This window comes from Watersipora subatra, chromosome 9 (assembly GCF_963576615.1).
Source record: "Watersipora subatra chromosome 9, tzWatSuba1.1, whole genome shotgun sequence".
Lineage (NCBI taxonomy): Eukaryota > Metazoa > Bryozoa > Gymnolaemata > Cheilostomatida > Watersiporidae > Watersipora > Watersipora subatra.
In genome coordinates this window covers 63,802,886-63,815,857 of record NC_088716.1, presented here as the reverse complement: position 1 = coordinate 63,815,857, position 12,972 = coordinate 63,802,886, and the positions used below count along the sequence as shown (strand labels likewise).

The window sequence follows — 12,972 nt, the reverse complement described above, 5'->3', positions numbered from 1 at the left end:
ACCATCTACACAGTGTGACTCTAAGTTCTGGCTGTGAACAAAAAGGTTTCCTACTATACTTATCTTTACCTACTTAATTATATGTTGAACCTGCTGTTATAAGAGTCAAGGCTAGAGCCAAGACTAAGTGAACATAACTCCCCAATGACACAAATGGCAACATGGTGTCAACAGGTTCGGACAAGACCTTAAACACTGTAGTGCAACCAGTAGAGGGTAAGAGAGATGACCTCAAACTGACTCAACTTTCTAGGGGATGCTGCCGAGAAAGCCGTAACGTTATCTCTCCTGCTGTTACAGGTTGACAAAGTGCAACAGTTGCTCATTTGCAGCATCTGAAACTATTTCTTTCATAACATCTGTTTTTCCTTAGTAAATGTCCTACACACCGGGAGGTATGATTCAGATCAGCGTATATGCGTGAATAACTGACTTCGGGACCATTAAAACAATACCGCCTTCTGTTCGCTATCTTCCGGGATGAAGATATCAAGAGCTTACACTCTGTTTATATACAGAGCTGGAACGATTACAACATTATTCTGAATCAGAAAGGCAATGTAACCATGAGAGCGCGTGCGATCAAGAACTTGGTCTGTATGCTAAACTGTTCTATGCCGGATGAAATATTATTATAACATTACATTGTGTAGTCCAGTGTTGGTTTCTGGTTGGAGGTATAATAGGCCTTGAAGCAATGGAATGAATTAACAGAATCACAGTGTATTCTTATGAGATAATAATTATGATCCAACGTACAAAGGTTTTAATATATGAAGCAGATCTCGAAACGAATCAAATTTATAAGTAGAGGTTAAACTGTAGTGCTATTGTTATGTAAGTAGAGGTTTGACTGTAGTGCTATTGTAGTGTAAGTAGAGGTTAAACTGTAGTGCTATTGTTATGTAAGTAGAGGTTTAACTGTAGTGCTAATGTAATGTAAGTAGAGGTTTGACTGTAGTGCTATTGTAATGTAAGTAGAGGTTTGACTGTGGTGCTATTGTAATGTAAGTAGAGGTTTGACTGTAGTGCTATTTAATGTAAATAGAGGTTCAACTGTATTGGTAATGCAGTGTAAGTAGAGGTTTAATCGTAATGCTATTGTAATGTATTTGTACTATGTAATTCCTAAAGAAGCAATGGAAGTGTTTGTTTTGGAGTCTATACCCATGTGCATCCAAGCTAAACCATGAGTACGGAGGATCAAGGTACTGACTTCCAACACAGGTATTATTTGGCTAACCCTTGGACTATTTAAAAGTTGGCAGGATTCTTATATAGCCTATTCCTTATGCAATGGGTACATAGATGGCAGTCTCCCTATGCAATGGGTACATAGATGGCAGTCTGGTGTATTTATTAATATTTTAGGCTGCAGAACATGTTCAAAGATGCAAAGCAGTTCCATTGACAACCATTCTCATTCATATTCGAAATTAACGGACAGACTTTTAACGGACAGAATAAAGACACAGCTTTTCATGTTAGAAATCAAGCTAAGGTGTACCGGCCCCACAATACTTGACATTCATAATAAGAAAACTGCTATGCCATTAGAGCATCTTTTTAAGAAATAATGTTGAGCCAGGCATATAGGATTCTTCTAACCAGTGTCTGCTGGTTGAAATGACCCTAGCATTCCTTGTGACGGCGTAACATGATATCTTCAAGAACGGAGCACAGGACATAAGAGAGTGGAGAGGCAGATGAAACGAAGGAAGACAGAGAACTCAGGCTTAAACGAAAACAATATTTATACTAATTTGAGTAATGGACTCACTACACGAAGAGAAACCTTATTAACCCGCAATTGTATCGTCTCCATATCCTTGAAGCAATTAAAAGGCTGAATACCACGAGTTGGTCCAACAATGCTCAGGCACATACACAATCTGCCATCTCATGTCATATGTTTTATGTTTGCTCGTAATCACACAGAAGTAATTACAAGGTGAGCCAAGCTTTAACAATACTTCAGGTGTTTACACGCTCTCCTTGTGATGAGATTGTGTATCCGCCCTTTCCCTTGCTCTTCTACTAGCGTTTAATTCAATGTCTTTCCTGAGCATAGCCAAGTTTGGGTAGACTAGTGAGGGAATAAAACAGAACCGGAGAGAGGTGCCATGGACAGGCAGGTATAGAGTACTTTGAGAATCGGGTACACGCTTGGCCTTCGTACTCCACCCCACCCCCTCATGATTGTAGAAGAATTACAGTAGGTTTTTCCTTATTCATACAAAACCATAACTGAGTTGGGTAGGATTGGCTGACAACAGATAAACACACGAGTGATAGCACATTATGGTATACTATGGTCGAGTCTCTATAAATAGTTTAACGTCTGTCGGTTATGATAACCAAATGCAAAACTTCATAATGAACGAGTTTGATATGTTATCTTAAAAATGTTTTTATTGGATTCATCCACGGATCAGCGATAGGAGTAATTGCCGTGCTGGTCAAATATTCATGGTAGAATAATGCGAATTTGAAGTTGTGCGCACGTTAAATTACCATAGCAATAATCGTAACAATGGACACACACATTATGCGGATTAATGCTGGCGCTTTGTTAAAAAAGATAAGGAGTTTTACTTTTTCCACTAAAGTGTAGAGAATGTTTAAAATAGAAAGGCTTGCCCAACATTTTTTGGCGTATTATTCGCGAATACCGTTTTTGTCTTTCGAAAACATAAAACATTTGATAAAAATTTGCGTGTCACAAAACTCGCTTGACTTGTGAGTTTCTGCCATTTCCATCTTGCAAATGTGCGAATTAACCGGGTCGTGGAGACCTAGTAATCGGTGAATGGGTATGCAGAGGGTGGAGACCTAGTAATCGGGAATGGGTATGCATAGGATACAGAGTTTCCAGGTATGCGTGGGATTAAATGAGTTATCATAGACCAAAATCAATGATAGCGATTTCTTAATATTTCATCACGCAAACCTCTCTGATACAGACAAAGGAATTCAAAAGCAAATTTACAATAATTATAACTGGCAGTAAGTCCGCCGTTGCTCAGGATTCCCTTCATTTTCAGTCAGATGGACTGCTCCACCACCTTTCACTACGATCAATGAATGCATTCATTGAAGGCAATTGTCGTTGATGCACGCGAAGGTGCATCCTTGAGTTTCTAATCAGATGAATGCTTATAATGCGACTGCTTCTCAGATACCGGTCAGAGTCTTGAAACCAAACGCTTTTGCCAACTTGATGGAAGGCAGAGAGTATATTCACTGTGAAGTTTGGATGCAGACTACCAGACAGTCAGACATGCGCACATACACAATGACCAAGTGAGATTTACTAGTGATTCCAGCAAGATGAATGAGAATGCTCCCAAAGCTCGATGTTTACGACTTGAGCAGGCTTCACCTTAATGAATAGGGAATATAAGAGTTTTGGGTAGCCTCATCTCCAGGCATACAGTTACGATGCTTTTCCTGTGAAAGCATCAGCTCACCGCCATAGGAAGAGCGCATGTCTACATTGAAGATCACATACATATCCCCGATTGTATTGTTTGCAAGTGAGGAGTGGTTTGTGATATTGTAGATACGAGTGAAGAGTGGTTTGTGATATTTTAGATATGCCGCTTTTATTTAGAAATACAACACTGAAGATAAGTTTATCCAAAACAAATTACAGTTTTTATCATCAGCTTACAACTTTCCAGAAGGACAGCGGTCTCAAGAATCTATTATGAAAATAAGTTTGTCAGAAATTTGAACAAACCTTTTGATTTTTTGTTAAAGAGAAACAGAATCCAAACAGGGTTGCTATCAGCTTACCCTCTGTTAGCCCCACAGCGGGCACCCCGCATGAGAAAATAATATCAGAGCGCTCGCTGCCCTCTGGTTTATAAGGCAGTTTTCATGAATGCTGCAAATTGCAAAGTCACTTTTTGGTGAATAAAAATCAGTCTTGAGTGTAACGACCTGCAACACACGGCGTTTGTAAATTGAATAGTTTTGTTACTAATTGTAAAGACAACTCCTGTCATTCACACGCTGCACCTCGTATACGATTTTACCAATTTTGTGCGTGTAGTGAAATCTGAAGCTAGTAACAATAGTATAAGAGATATTGTGCTGAAGGCTAGAGACATTGCAGTGAAAAGGATATGAGAAGAATCCCACATTACACTTCAGCTTCCTAACACTGCTGTTACTGATGTATGCTTCCCTATCATGGTTTACAATCAACTCACTGATAAACATCCATGAATACCATCAATTTGTAAAAGACAGTAAAGTAATGACACGGCTAACTGTAGTGATGACACGGCTAACTGTAGTGATGGCATAGATAACTGTAGTGATGACATGGCTAACTGTAGTGATGACACTGCTAACTGTAGTGATGACACGACTAACTGTAGCGATGACACGGCTAACTGTAGTGATGACATGGCTAACTGTAGTGATGACACGGCTAACTGTAGTGATGACACAGCTAACTGTAGTGATGACACGGCTAACTGTAGTGATGACACAGCTAACTGTAGTGCTGACTTGGCTAACTGTTGTTATGATATGGCTAACTGTAGTGATAACACGGCTAACTGTAGTGATGACATGGTAACTGTTGTGATGACACGGCTAACTGTAGTGATGACATAGCTAACTGTAGTGATGACACGACTAACTGTAGGAATGGCATAGATAACTGTAGTGATGACATGGTAACTGTTGTGATGACACGGCTAACTGTAGTGATGACATAGCTAACTGTAGTGATGACACGACTAACTGTAGCGATGACATGGCTAACTGTAGTGATGACATGGTTAACTGTAGTGATGACACGGCTAACTGTAGTGATGACACGGCTAACTGTAGTGATGACACAGCTAACTGTAGTGCTGACTTGGCTAACTGTAGTGATGACACGGCTAACTGTTGTTATGATATGGCTAACTGTAGTGATAACACGGCTAACTGTAGTGATGACATGGTAACTGTTGTGATGACACGGCTAACTGTAGTGATGACACGGCTAACTGTTGTTATGACACAGCTAACTGTTGTTATGACATGGCTAACTGTAGTGATGACACGGCTAACTGTAGTGGTGATATACACATAGCTAACTGTAGTGAAGCCACAACGATCTTGCTAGATTTCCATGATCGTTATAGAAGTGTCATCAGCATGTTGATTACCTACTAGGATCATCAAGTTGCGATAGCAATAACACTTGCGTAGCTATTTTCATTGTGATAATTTCATTTAAGAAAAAATGCCAACATTACCCTTGAAAATCAGCTGATGACAAAAATAATTTAGATCTATAAAAAAGTCCAACTAGAGAAACTTCGAGTTTTGACATGTTTAATCACGTCAAGACCTATTTGCAAAGTTTCACGCTCAGTTCCAAGTGACACGAGTAACCTTTACATATCTGTTACAAGGGGAATATTCTTGTCAATATATGCTGTAATTGTTTTAGGTGTGAATCTCCATTGTCGTTCAAAATCAGTTCAAAATCAAATCACCTCGTGCTAAAAATGAATAAAATGGGATCGATATTATGCTAGTTAAGAATCAACATTTTCAGCCAATCGCATAAAAGCCGCTTCCTTTTATCGATGTAGAACATCATATATAAAAAGGACATAGTGGCAGCGCAATGGCTATACAATCGACAGATTTCAGTCAGTATGTGTAGTCACCTCTTGTCAGATGCCAGCAGCTGTCATCTCAACTGCGGCAATGTATCCTTCTCCAAGCAAAGCTATAGTCATATGATACAAAGGAACACCGACTAGTGTATTAGAATCTACTAGTGCATTACTCAGATTAGTGTACTAGTGTATTACTCAGATGGCATCGGCAGCAAAAGCCTACATCATGCCCATGTTTGTTCAATGAGCTTTTACATCACTCGAACCAACGTGGCTAATCTCGACTAGAAGAGTAATACGAGTGGATACGTAAAGATTGTCTTTCAATGGGCTGACTCGTTTACCAGTCTGACCCATCTGCCCATGTGATCTTTATGACTAATATCTACTTCAGCTCACTATATTACTCAATGCTCAAGGAAAACAATTATTATAATTATTATTATAGTATTAAAATATAGTATTATAATATTATAGTGTTATCCCACGACCAAACACGAGCGAAGCGATTGGTTTGGGAGATTTATGATAAATGCACATGTGCACACAACTCCCGAAAAATTATCCGTTAACGGCTGTCACCAAACCCTTGTAACGAAATCCTATCAACAAATTTAACTATTTTTCAGTAAAGTCGTTTAAGTATAATAATGATACAAAACGCATATAAACCTATTTAAATATGTTACCAAGCCTTTGAAAGGTTACCGCAAATTCCTAAAACTAACCCATCTGATCGGATTATACATAAATAAACAGATTTGTTTGGCCGAAAATTGTTATTAAAACTTGCTAAGCCTCACTTTTATCAAAATTAAGACCGGAAATTAAAACGCCGAACGACAGAGAATAGAGCGATTAAGTCGTGCGCATTTCACGAAAAAAATAACGTGCACGTTAAACCAGTCTATAGCATTGTCGAATTGCCGAAGGTTTCTGTAATTAAGTTAGGAGTACTGAAATCGTTTCATTTTTGCTGATTTAAAAGTAACTGACATTTTAGACAATTTGGAGTACTTTGGTATTCTAACTGATGTCCAACGTAGTGTAAGTAAAGAAAATGACGATGATATTTTTTCTAACGGTTCTTATGAGATTATTACAATAACTAATTATAAGTTTGGATGACTACAGAACAATGACTACGTAGTACAGAATTTCTAAAAATCTATATAAATATCACAACTTCGTGATATTGTTAGCTATGACGTTTTGAAATGTAAACAAAATTGTGCATTGGTTTCATATTAATACTATGTTAATAATATTGGTTATTCTAATAATATCAGTGCATTTTACTTCTAATATTGGCCAATATCGCATTTCTCCTATTGCGGGGGAGAGAGATATAAACATATAATCTTTTCCTTTCATTATTGCTATTTGTTGTATATAATAACACCCACACCCAGTACATTACAGCTACCATTGCAGTTATCCTATTGCACCGCAGTGCCATTTGACTGCTAATATTGCATTTCTCAACCATCGGTACCCTTTCTTTTTTCCAATATCACTTTGGTCGTGGGCTGTATGACAGGGGAATGTCTAGTAAATATTATAGTGGCTATAGTATAGTATTATAAATATTATGGTATAATATTATAAATATTATAATATTATAAAAATTATAGTATATAGTATTATAAATGTCTGGAGAATTCAGGTAAATAACATGTCATACTATTTATGTTTTTAAGACACTTGGTTTTGTTGCATATCTGAAGTTGCCTCATATAAGTGCATCTTAATGTTTCATAGACCTGCAATACTGGAAGGAGTCATAAATGTGTCCACTGATGAACTAGGCTTGCAAGTCAAACAACTGTCTATCATGAACAGGCGCACAATGCTAGAAATATGTTCTGCCCATCCCAAATATTGATCTGTACCCACTGACCTCAAAAACACAGGTCCAATCAGGGAAAGAGAATTGGAGGACAAGATGGTGGAATCAGCAGAATATATAGCAAATACGGTATATAGCTAAATACTGCTGGCCATACGAGGAGTCAGCACATTACACAACGCTGCCGCCAGCTCTGATCCAGTGCAGACAGTGGATCAGAGCCTAATTGGCCAACATAATAGTTAATGATACTTGAGGGATTACAATAATAATTGGCTATTTTCATAATCACTGGGTTGTATTTATCAGCACCTACACAATCTTATATAATTGTTTAATCAGCCTGCATATTCGCATTGACCTCTGAGATAAATATTTATGACCCTAAAGATTAAAGGAATTGTTCTGTAATTGAAATAATTCGTTCCACTGAGCTGGCTTGTAAGCTATCAGTACCTGCCACAGCCAGTCTAATTCGTTCCCTGCCATGCTTCTTTATTATAACATACGAGATTTGCAGCTTCGCTTATCAGCTGAAGCAATGCTAGATGCCAGCTGCGTTTACTTCTATTATACTTAAAAACATCTAGATGACTAAATGTGTAGGCATTTTTGATTTGCTTATTTAGTAAACCATTTCTCAACATTGGTTATGGATAACACAGAGAGAAGAGGAAACGCTCGCTGACTTAACTGTGTTCCAGGTCTTCTATTTGTAGAAAGTAAACTCATCGTCGAGCTGCCTTTTAAGAATAATAAAAAGCTGAACACCCTATCAGACACCGAAATCGACAAAATTTAAACTTCAATTTAATGCGAACAGTTTTACACAAATGAATGGAGATGCTCAACATGCCCATGCGAACTATAAAAAGTATTACCTAAGAAATTTCCAAGACCTCGACTGCCAAATACAGAAGCAGCAATCACACTTGAAACCTACTTACATTCCAACGGAGAGGTCACTGTCAGATCTGAGAGAAACTGGCTGTTGGCCTTGTGCAGAATTTGTGAATAACGGAAATAGAAGCGTATACGTTGCACACAAAATAATAATCCTTGAGTCTGAATATTTCTTCATATGTGCAGTCATTGCGTTGAACACGAGTTCGTTCTTGGCTTATCGAAAGTCACAAGCTTATCAGTTGACTAATCCTTTGTTCTCTTGTATTGTAAGGAAATTATGGCCCTCTTTGCGAATAGTGGTTGCACTGGTAGAAGCTCAAGACAAAAAAATTATCAAATTCTCTGGATTTCTACACTCTGCATGTCAAAGCCGCTACAAAAGATGAAGCAGCATTTGAACTAATGAGTAAATTAGCATTGCGCATTCATACACAATCAAAAAGCTCAACGATGACGAGTTGAAGCTTAGCTATTTTATGTTTTTTTTTGTCAGAGCTATGTCTTATGTCTTGTCAAAGCTATGTCTTATGTCTTGTCAAAGCTATGTTTCATGTCACGCTTGGAATTGAGATGAAAAGTGAAATAAAATTAATTAATAGCCTAAAGTACATTTTAATCTGATGCGCTTTCAGTCTTAGTAGTATAGTAAAATACGTACTGTAAACTACCTTTTGATTATGACATCATGAACAAAACTTAAACAGCTGATAGGAAGGCTCATGAATGGCATAACAAACAAAAACAGTACAAAATGACAAGTTGTAGCTATCAAGAGCAGTATAAGTCGGCATGAAAATTTAGTGAGCTTGCTATAGTCTGTCTCAAATACTACGACAAACAGACAGCTTGGCCTAAACGTAAGATTCACTCAATGTACCACTTTTTAGCAAAGGAGAAGACAATCTTTAGTAAAACAAATGTATTCCAGAATATATTTCTCACCAGAATGGCACGCGTGTGTTTGTAAGTATTACACGCTAACGCACGATTAGAAATCAGACCAAGAAATTTGCAAGGTTCTAGCAAATTCATTAAACGTAAGTAATCCAGATAGCTTGCGTCCTTGTTGAATAAAAACTATAATGTTGTTGTCGGCAGGCTGATCGCAAAAGAGCCCCGCGGTGGCCAGCCCAACTTTGACGGAAAAAGAAACTAGCTTGAGTTGGCACGTGGTTTTAAATCATTCGAGCGATAATTGGTTAAACTAAAACTAAATTAGCAAATGATATAAATGGCACCTTTTGTAAACGAAAGAAGAAACGACAACTCCAAGTATATTTGCGTTTTTATGTCGACCAATCATCAAAAAGTTTACAAATTTAGACATGGCCGCCAACCAAACTGAATGCTTAGCGAAACGACTGATAGTTTGCATAAAGTTGCCGCTGCTTAACGGAATGTTAGTATGCAGCGCATAGCAAACGTGGAGTAATTCACCATCTATCGGTCAGTTGAACAAAATGCTATAGCAATTGTCGTCTGATCAGCGAATTAAAACGAAATAAGCTTTAACTTTGCTTCTGTTTTTGATAAGATCAACGCTTTTTCTAACATTGGATTTTTTATTCGGCCATTGATGTAATGCTAAATGCAAACAAACTTTAATTGTAGGTTTTCTTATTTGTAGCTAATATGCACATTTAGATTTACATTTTGTATGCACACATTATCAATTTTAATTCAACACAAGTCTATCCAACATAGCATATGCATATTTATTTCGATGTCGTTTTGGTTTTTTTGCAAATATTTCTAATCAATAGACCTAGATATCACGTTGTAATAGCACACATTTGCAAAATATGAGGTTATCTGCTCAAAGTAGGTTTTAATAGTTATTGTCATTTTTTATTTTTCTAAAGTTTAATGTTTATAAGAGATGTTTTTTAAGTCTGACAAACCACTCGAGCCATTCCAATTCTCATCAAAAAATTAACTATTCAATTCCCAATTCTTTTGCATCATATGTTGTGTAAGAATCGATTCAATATGTATTCATACCAAAAATATCAATTGATTCAATTCTCAATTCTTTAGCTATCCCGTCTTCAATGATTCGATTCAATTCTCCCAAATACACAAAATCAAATCTTACAAAAAAATTGACTTATGAAAACATATCAAAATAACATAACCCACTAAGCTAATTGAGCTACATACATTAGCGAAGTTTATTGGCTGTTTCTATAGCAAATATACACTACTTCACTAGGGATTTCATTGCTTTTTTGGTGGAATCAAGTCATGCCTACCGTTTTTTGCTGGCATACACTTGGTATTCTTGCTGTAAAAGCAGAGTTTTGGTCATAAAAGGGTCTATCTATAAATAAATGGATTTTTTTGCAAAATTGCAAAACAGTAATTTTGTTAAAATAATGCTTCACATATGAAGTATACATACAAACCCTAAACTAAAAATAGTTAAGGGGTAGCGCTCCTCTATCATGTTTTAATAGTTTGCTAAAGTTAGTGTATATGCACAGAATACTTTGTAGTCATAATGGCAATATAGAGATGCTTGTACACGGTATACATATTACTGTGAACACAAATACCTAATTGTAATGGATTTCACATTGACTTTGCAGCCCATTAATGCATAAATTGGTATTGTGTCCACTAATCCATTGGTGTGGGGCTCCTTTATAAGTTGGCATGTTTCGAGTAACAATGGTGACAGGAAACATCAATAAGTTTCTGCTACACTTTTATTATTAGTTCAAAATTAGTAGTAATTTGTTTTCAATGCTAAGTTTATATGCTGTGCCTTTAACTAATTTCAGTTTTGCTCAAAGTTGCTCATATTTTTTTAATTTGCGTCACGGATGTTACGCTGTCACCACCGTTACACCCCTCAACTCATATAATTATAAGATTAATCTGAGTGAATTTCACATTTAAAAGTAATTAGTGGTGTTGTTGACGTTCTCGCGTACGAGTTACTCATTATATTGTAAATTTGAACCATTGTGGGAACATAGTAAGCTTCTTTGGTAGATAAAACGGTTGCTACCTTAAAAATGTATTACCCAGACTTGCGACTTCGATTCTGAGAATGGTCCAAAATGTAATCCAATCTACTCATGGAAGTAACTTGTAACAAGCGCTTGAAACAGAATATTGTTAGGTGGGAAGTCTGCTGGTAATTTCTGCTTTCAACATGGACAAGACAACATCTGCACAATGATCAAGACAAGAACTGCACAATGATCGCATAAATTAAACAAATAACGGGATCAGTACAAATACACGATTAACTGAGTTAAGCCAATTAATCTTCAAATAAAATGCAATCGAGGTGAGGATCATGATGTAGTTCTTTTTTAATGTTTAATATGCTGTAAATGGTTTTGCCCGTCTTTACTCAGGCGCGATCTAGGTTGTAATAAATGTTGCATAAATTGTAAAAGAAGTGAATATGGTTTTTCATTTGGTTATATTCCGAAGGAATTTTTGTTAGTCGTGGAACTGCGACTACTCTGCTCTTCTAGCAAGAGTTGTCCCTATAAATAAATATATTTTTCCCGGACTGTATAATGAAACTGTGTAGGAAACCATACAAGAATAAATGATTAATAGAGTTACTAACACATTGGCTTAATTATGGCCGAACTAACAAAGTATTAGCGATAAGACACATAATAAAGACAGACACAATATGAAAAAAAATATTAGAGTAATTACACTATATGCTAGTATATAAAACATCAAAAATAAATTTGTGGCTCGGCGTCCGCCAAAATATAACATTACCATAGCAGGTTACTACCATTCAATTTACTAACAAATAAATATTATAACAAGCAACACTTTCTTACCAATTAAATACAACCACAATTATTTTGCACTCAACTATGAAAAACACTATGTGAGTCACTAATGTAAAATATTTTATACAACGACAAAAGCACCGTGAAGATCTAGTTGAAACGGCTATGTTGCTAGTTGTTTAAACATGTTTCTAGGTAGAAGCAACAAAAGCGGTTTCAGTATTATTTAATATCGTAGTCTATTTTTGTTTATATTTAAAAATTTTCTTAGCAAAAATATACGTGTATTTCAATTTTTCAAAAAAATCACAATCATATTTCAGCTTTAGAATAATAGTAAAATAAGATTGACACTTTATTGGAACATAAAAGCACACAAATGTCCTCCGTACTAGCTGACGTATTTTCATACGTTGTTGGAAGCATAAACAAGAAAGTGAAGTGCAAAATATGCCATAAAGAACTTGCCTACCACCACAGCACATCATCATTAAGATATCATTTAACTAATTCTTATTTATATGTAGCTGTATTATTTGTTTTCAAATAAGCAGGTTTTTGCTAGGTTAATTCTAAGATTAATCGAAGATTAACTGGTTTAGACCAGTTATTAATCGCGATTAAATTTTTTAATTGTCGTGCAGCTCTAGTAAATTAACAACAAAGTAAATCGTAACAAAATGCGTCAAGATTCAAAACAATATACTCAATATTTGACTGCACAAGCTATTCAGAATAAAAAGAGTAGAGCAAAAAGAAGGACTCAGCTTAGAGAAGAGCAATTGTAGGAAACACGACAAAAGGCAAGGATTAG

The 12,972-nt window shown here is 36.3% G+C and overlaps 1 protein-coding gene across 2 annotated transcripts in view; it reads right to left on the bottom strand.

The window, feature by feature from the left end:
- LOC137403997 (multiple epidermal growth factor-like domains protein 6) overlaps positions 1–9,465 on the bottom strand; it is a 54,242-nt gene extending 44,777 nt beyond the window's left edge. For both annotated transcript variants that reach the window (XM_068090151.1, XM_068090152.1), the window contains exons 1-2: positions 9,331–9,465; positions 8,430–8,761 (exon numbers count right to left, since the gene is read on the bottom strand). In XM_068090151.1, coding sequence (XP_067946252.1) covers positions 8,430–8,575 — 146 coding nt within the window. In that variant the 5' untranslated portion in view covers positions 8,576–8,761; positions 9,331–9,465. The remainder of the gene's footprint in view (positions 1–8,429; positions 8,762–9,330) is intronic.
- Positions 9,466–12,972: the final 3,507 nt, after the last annotated feature.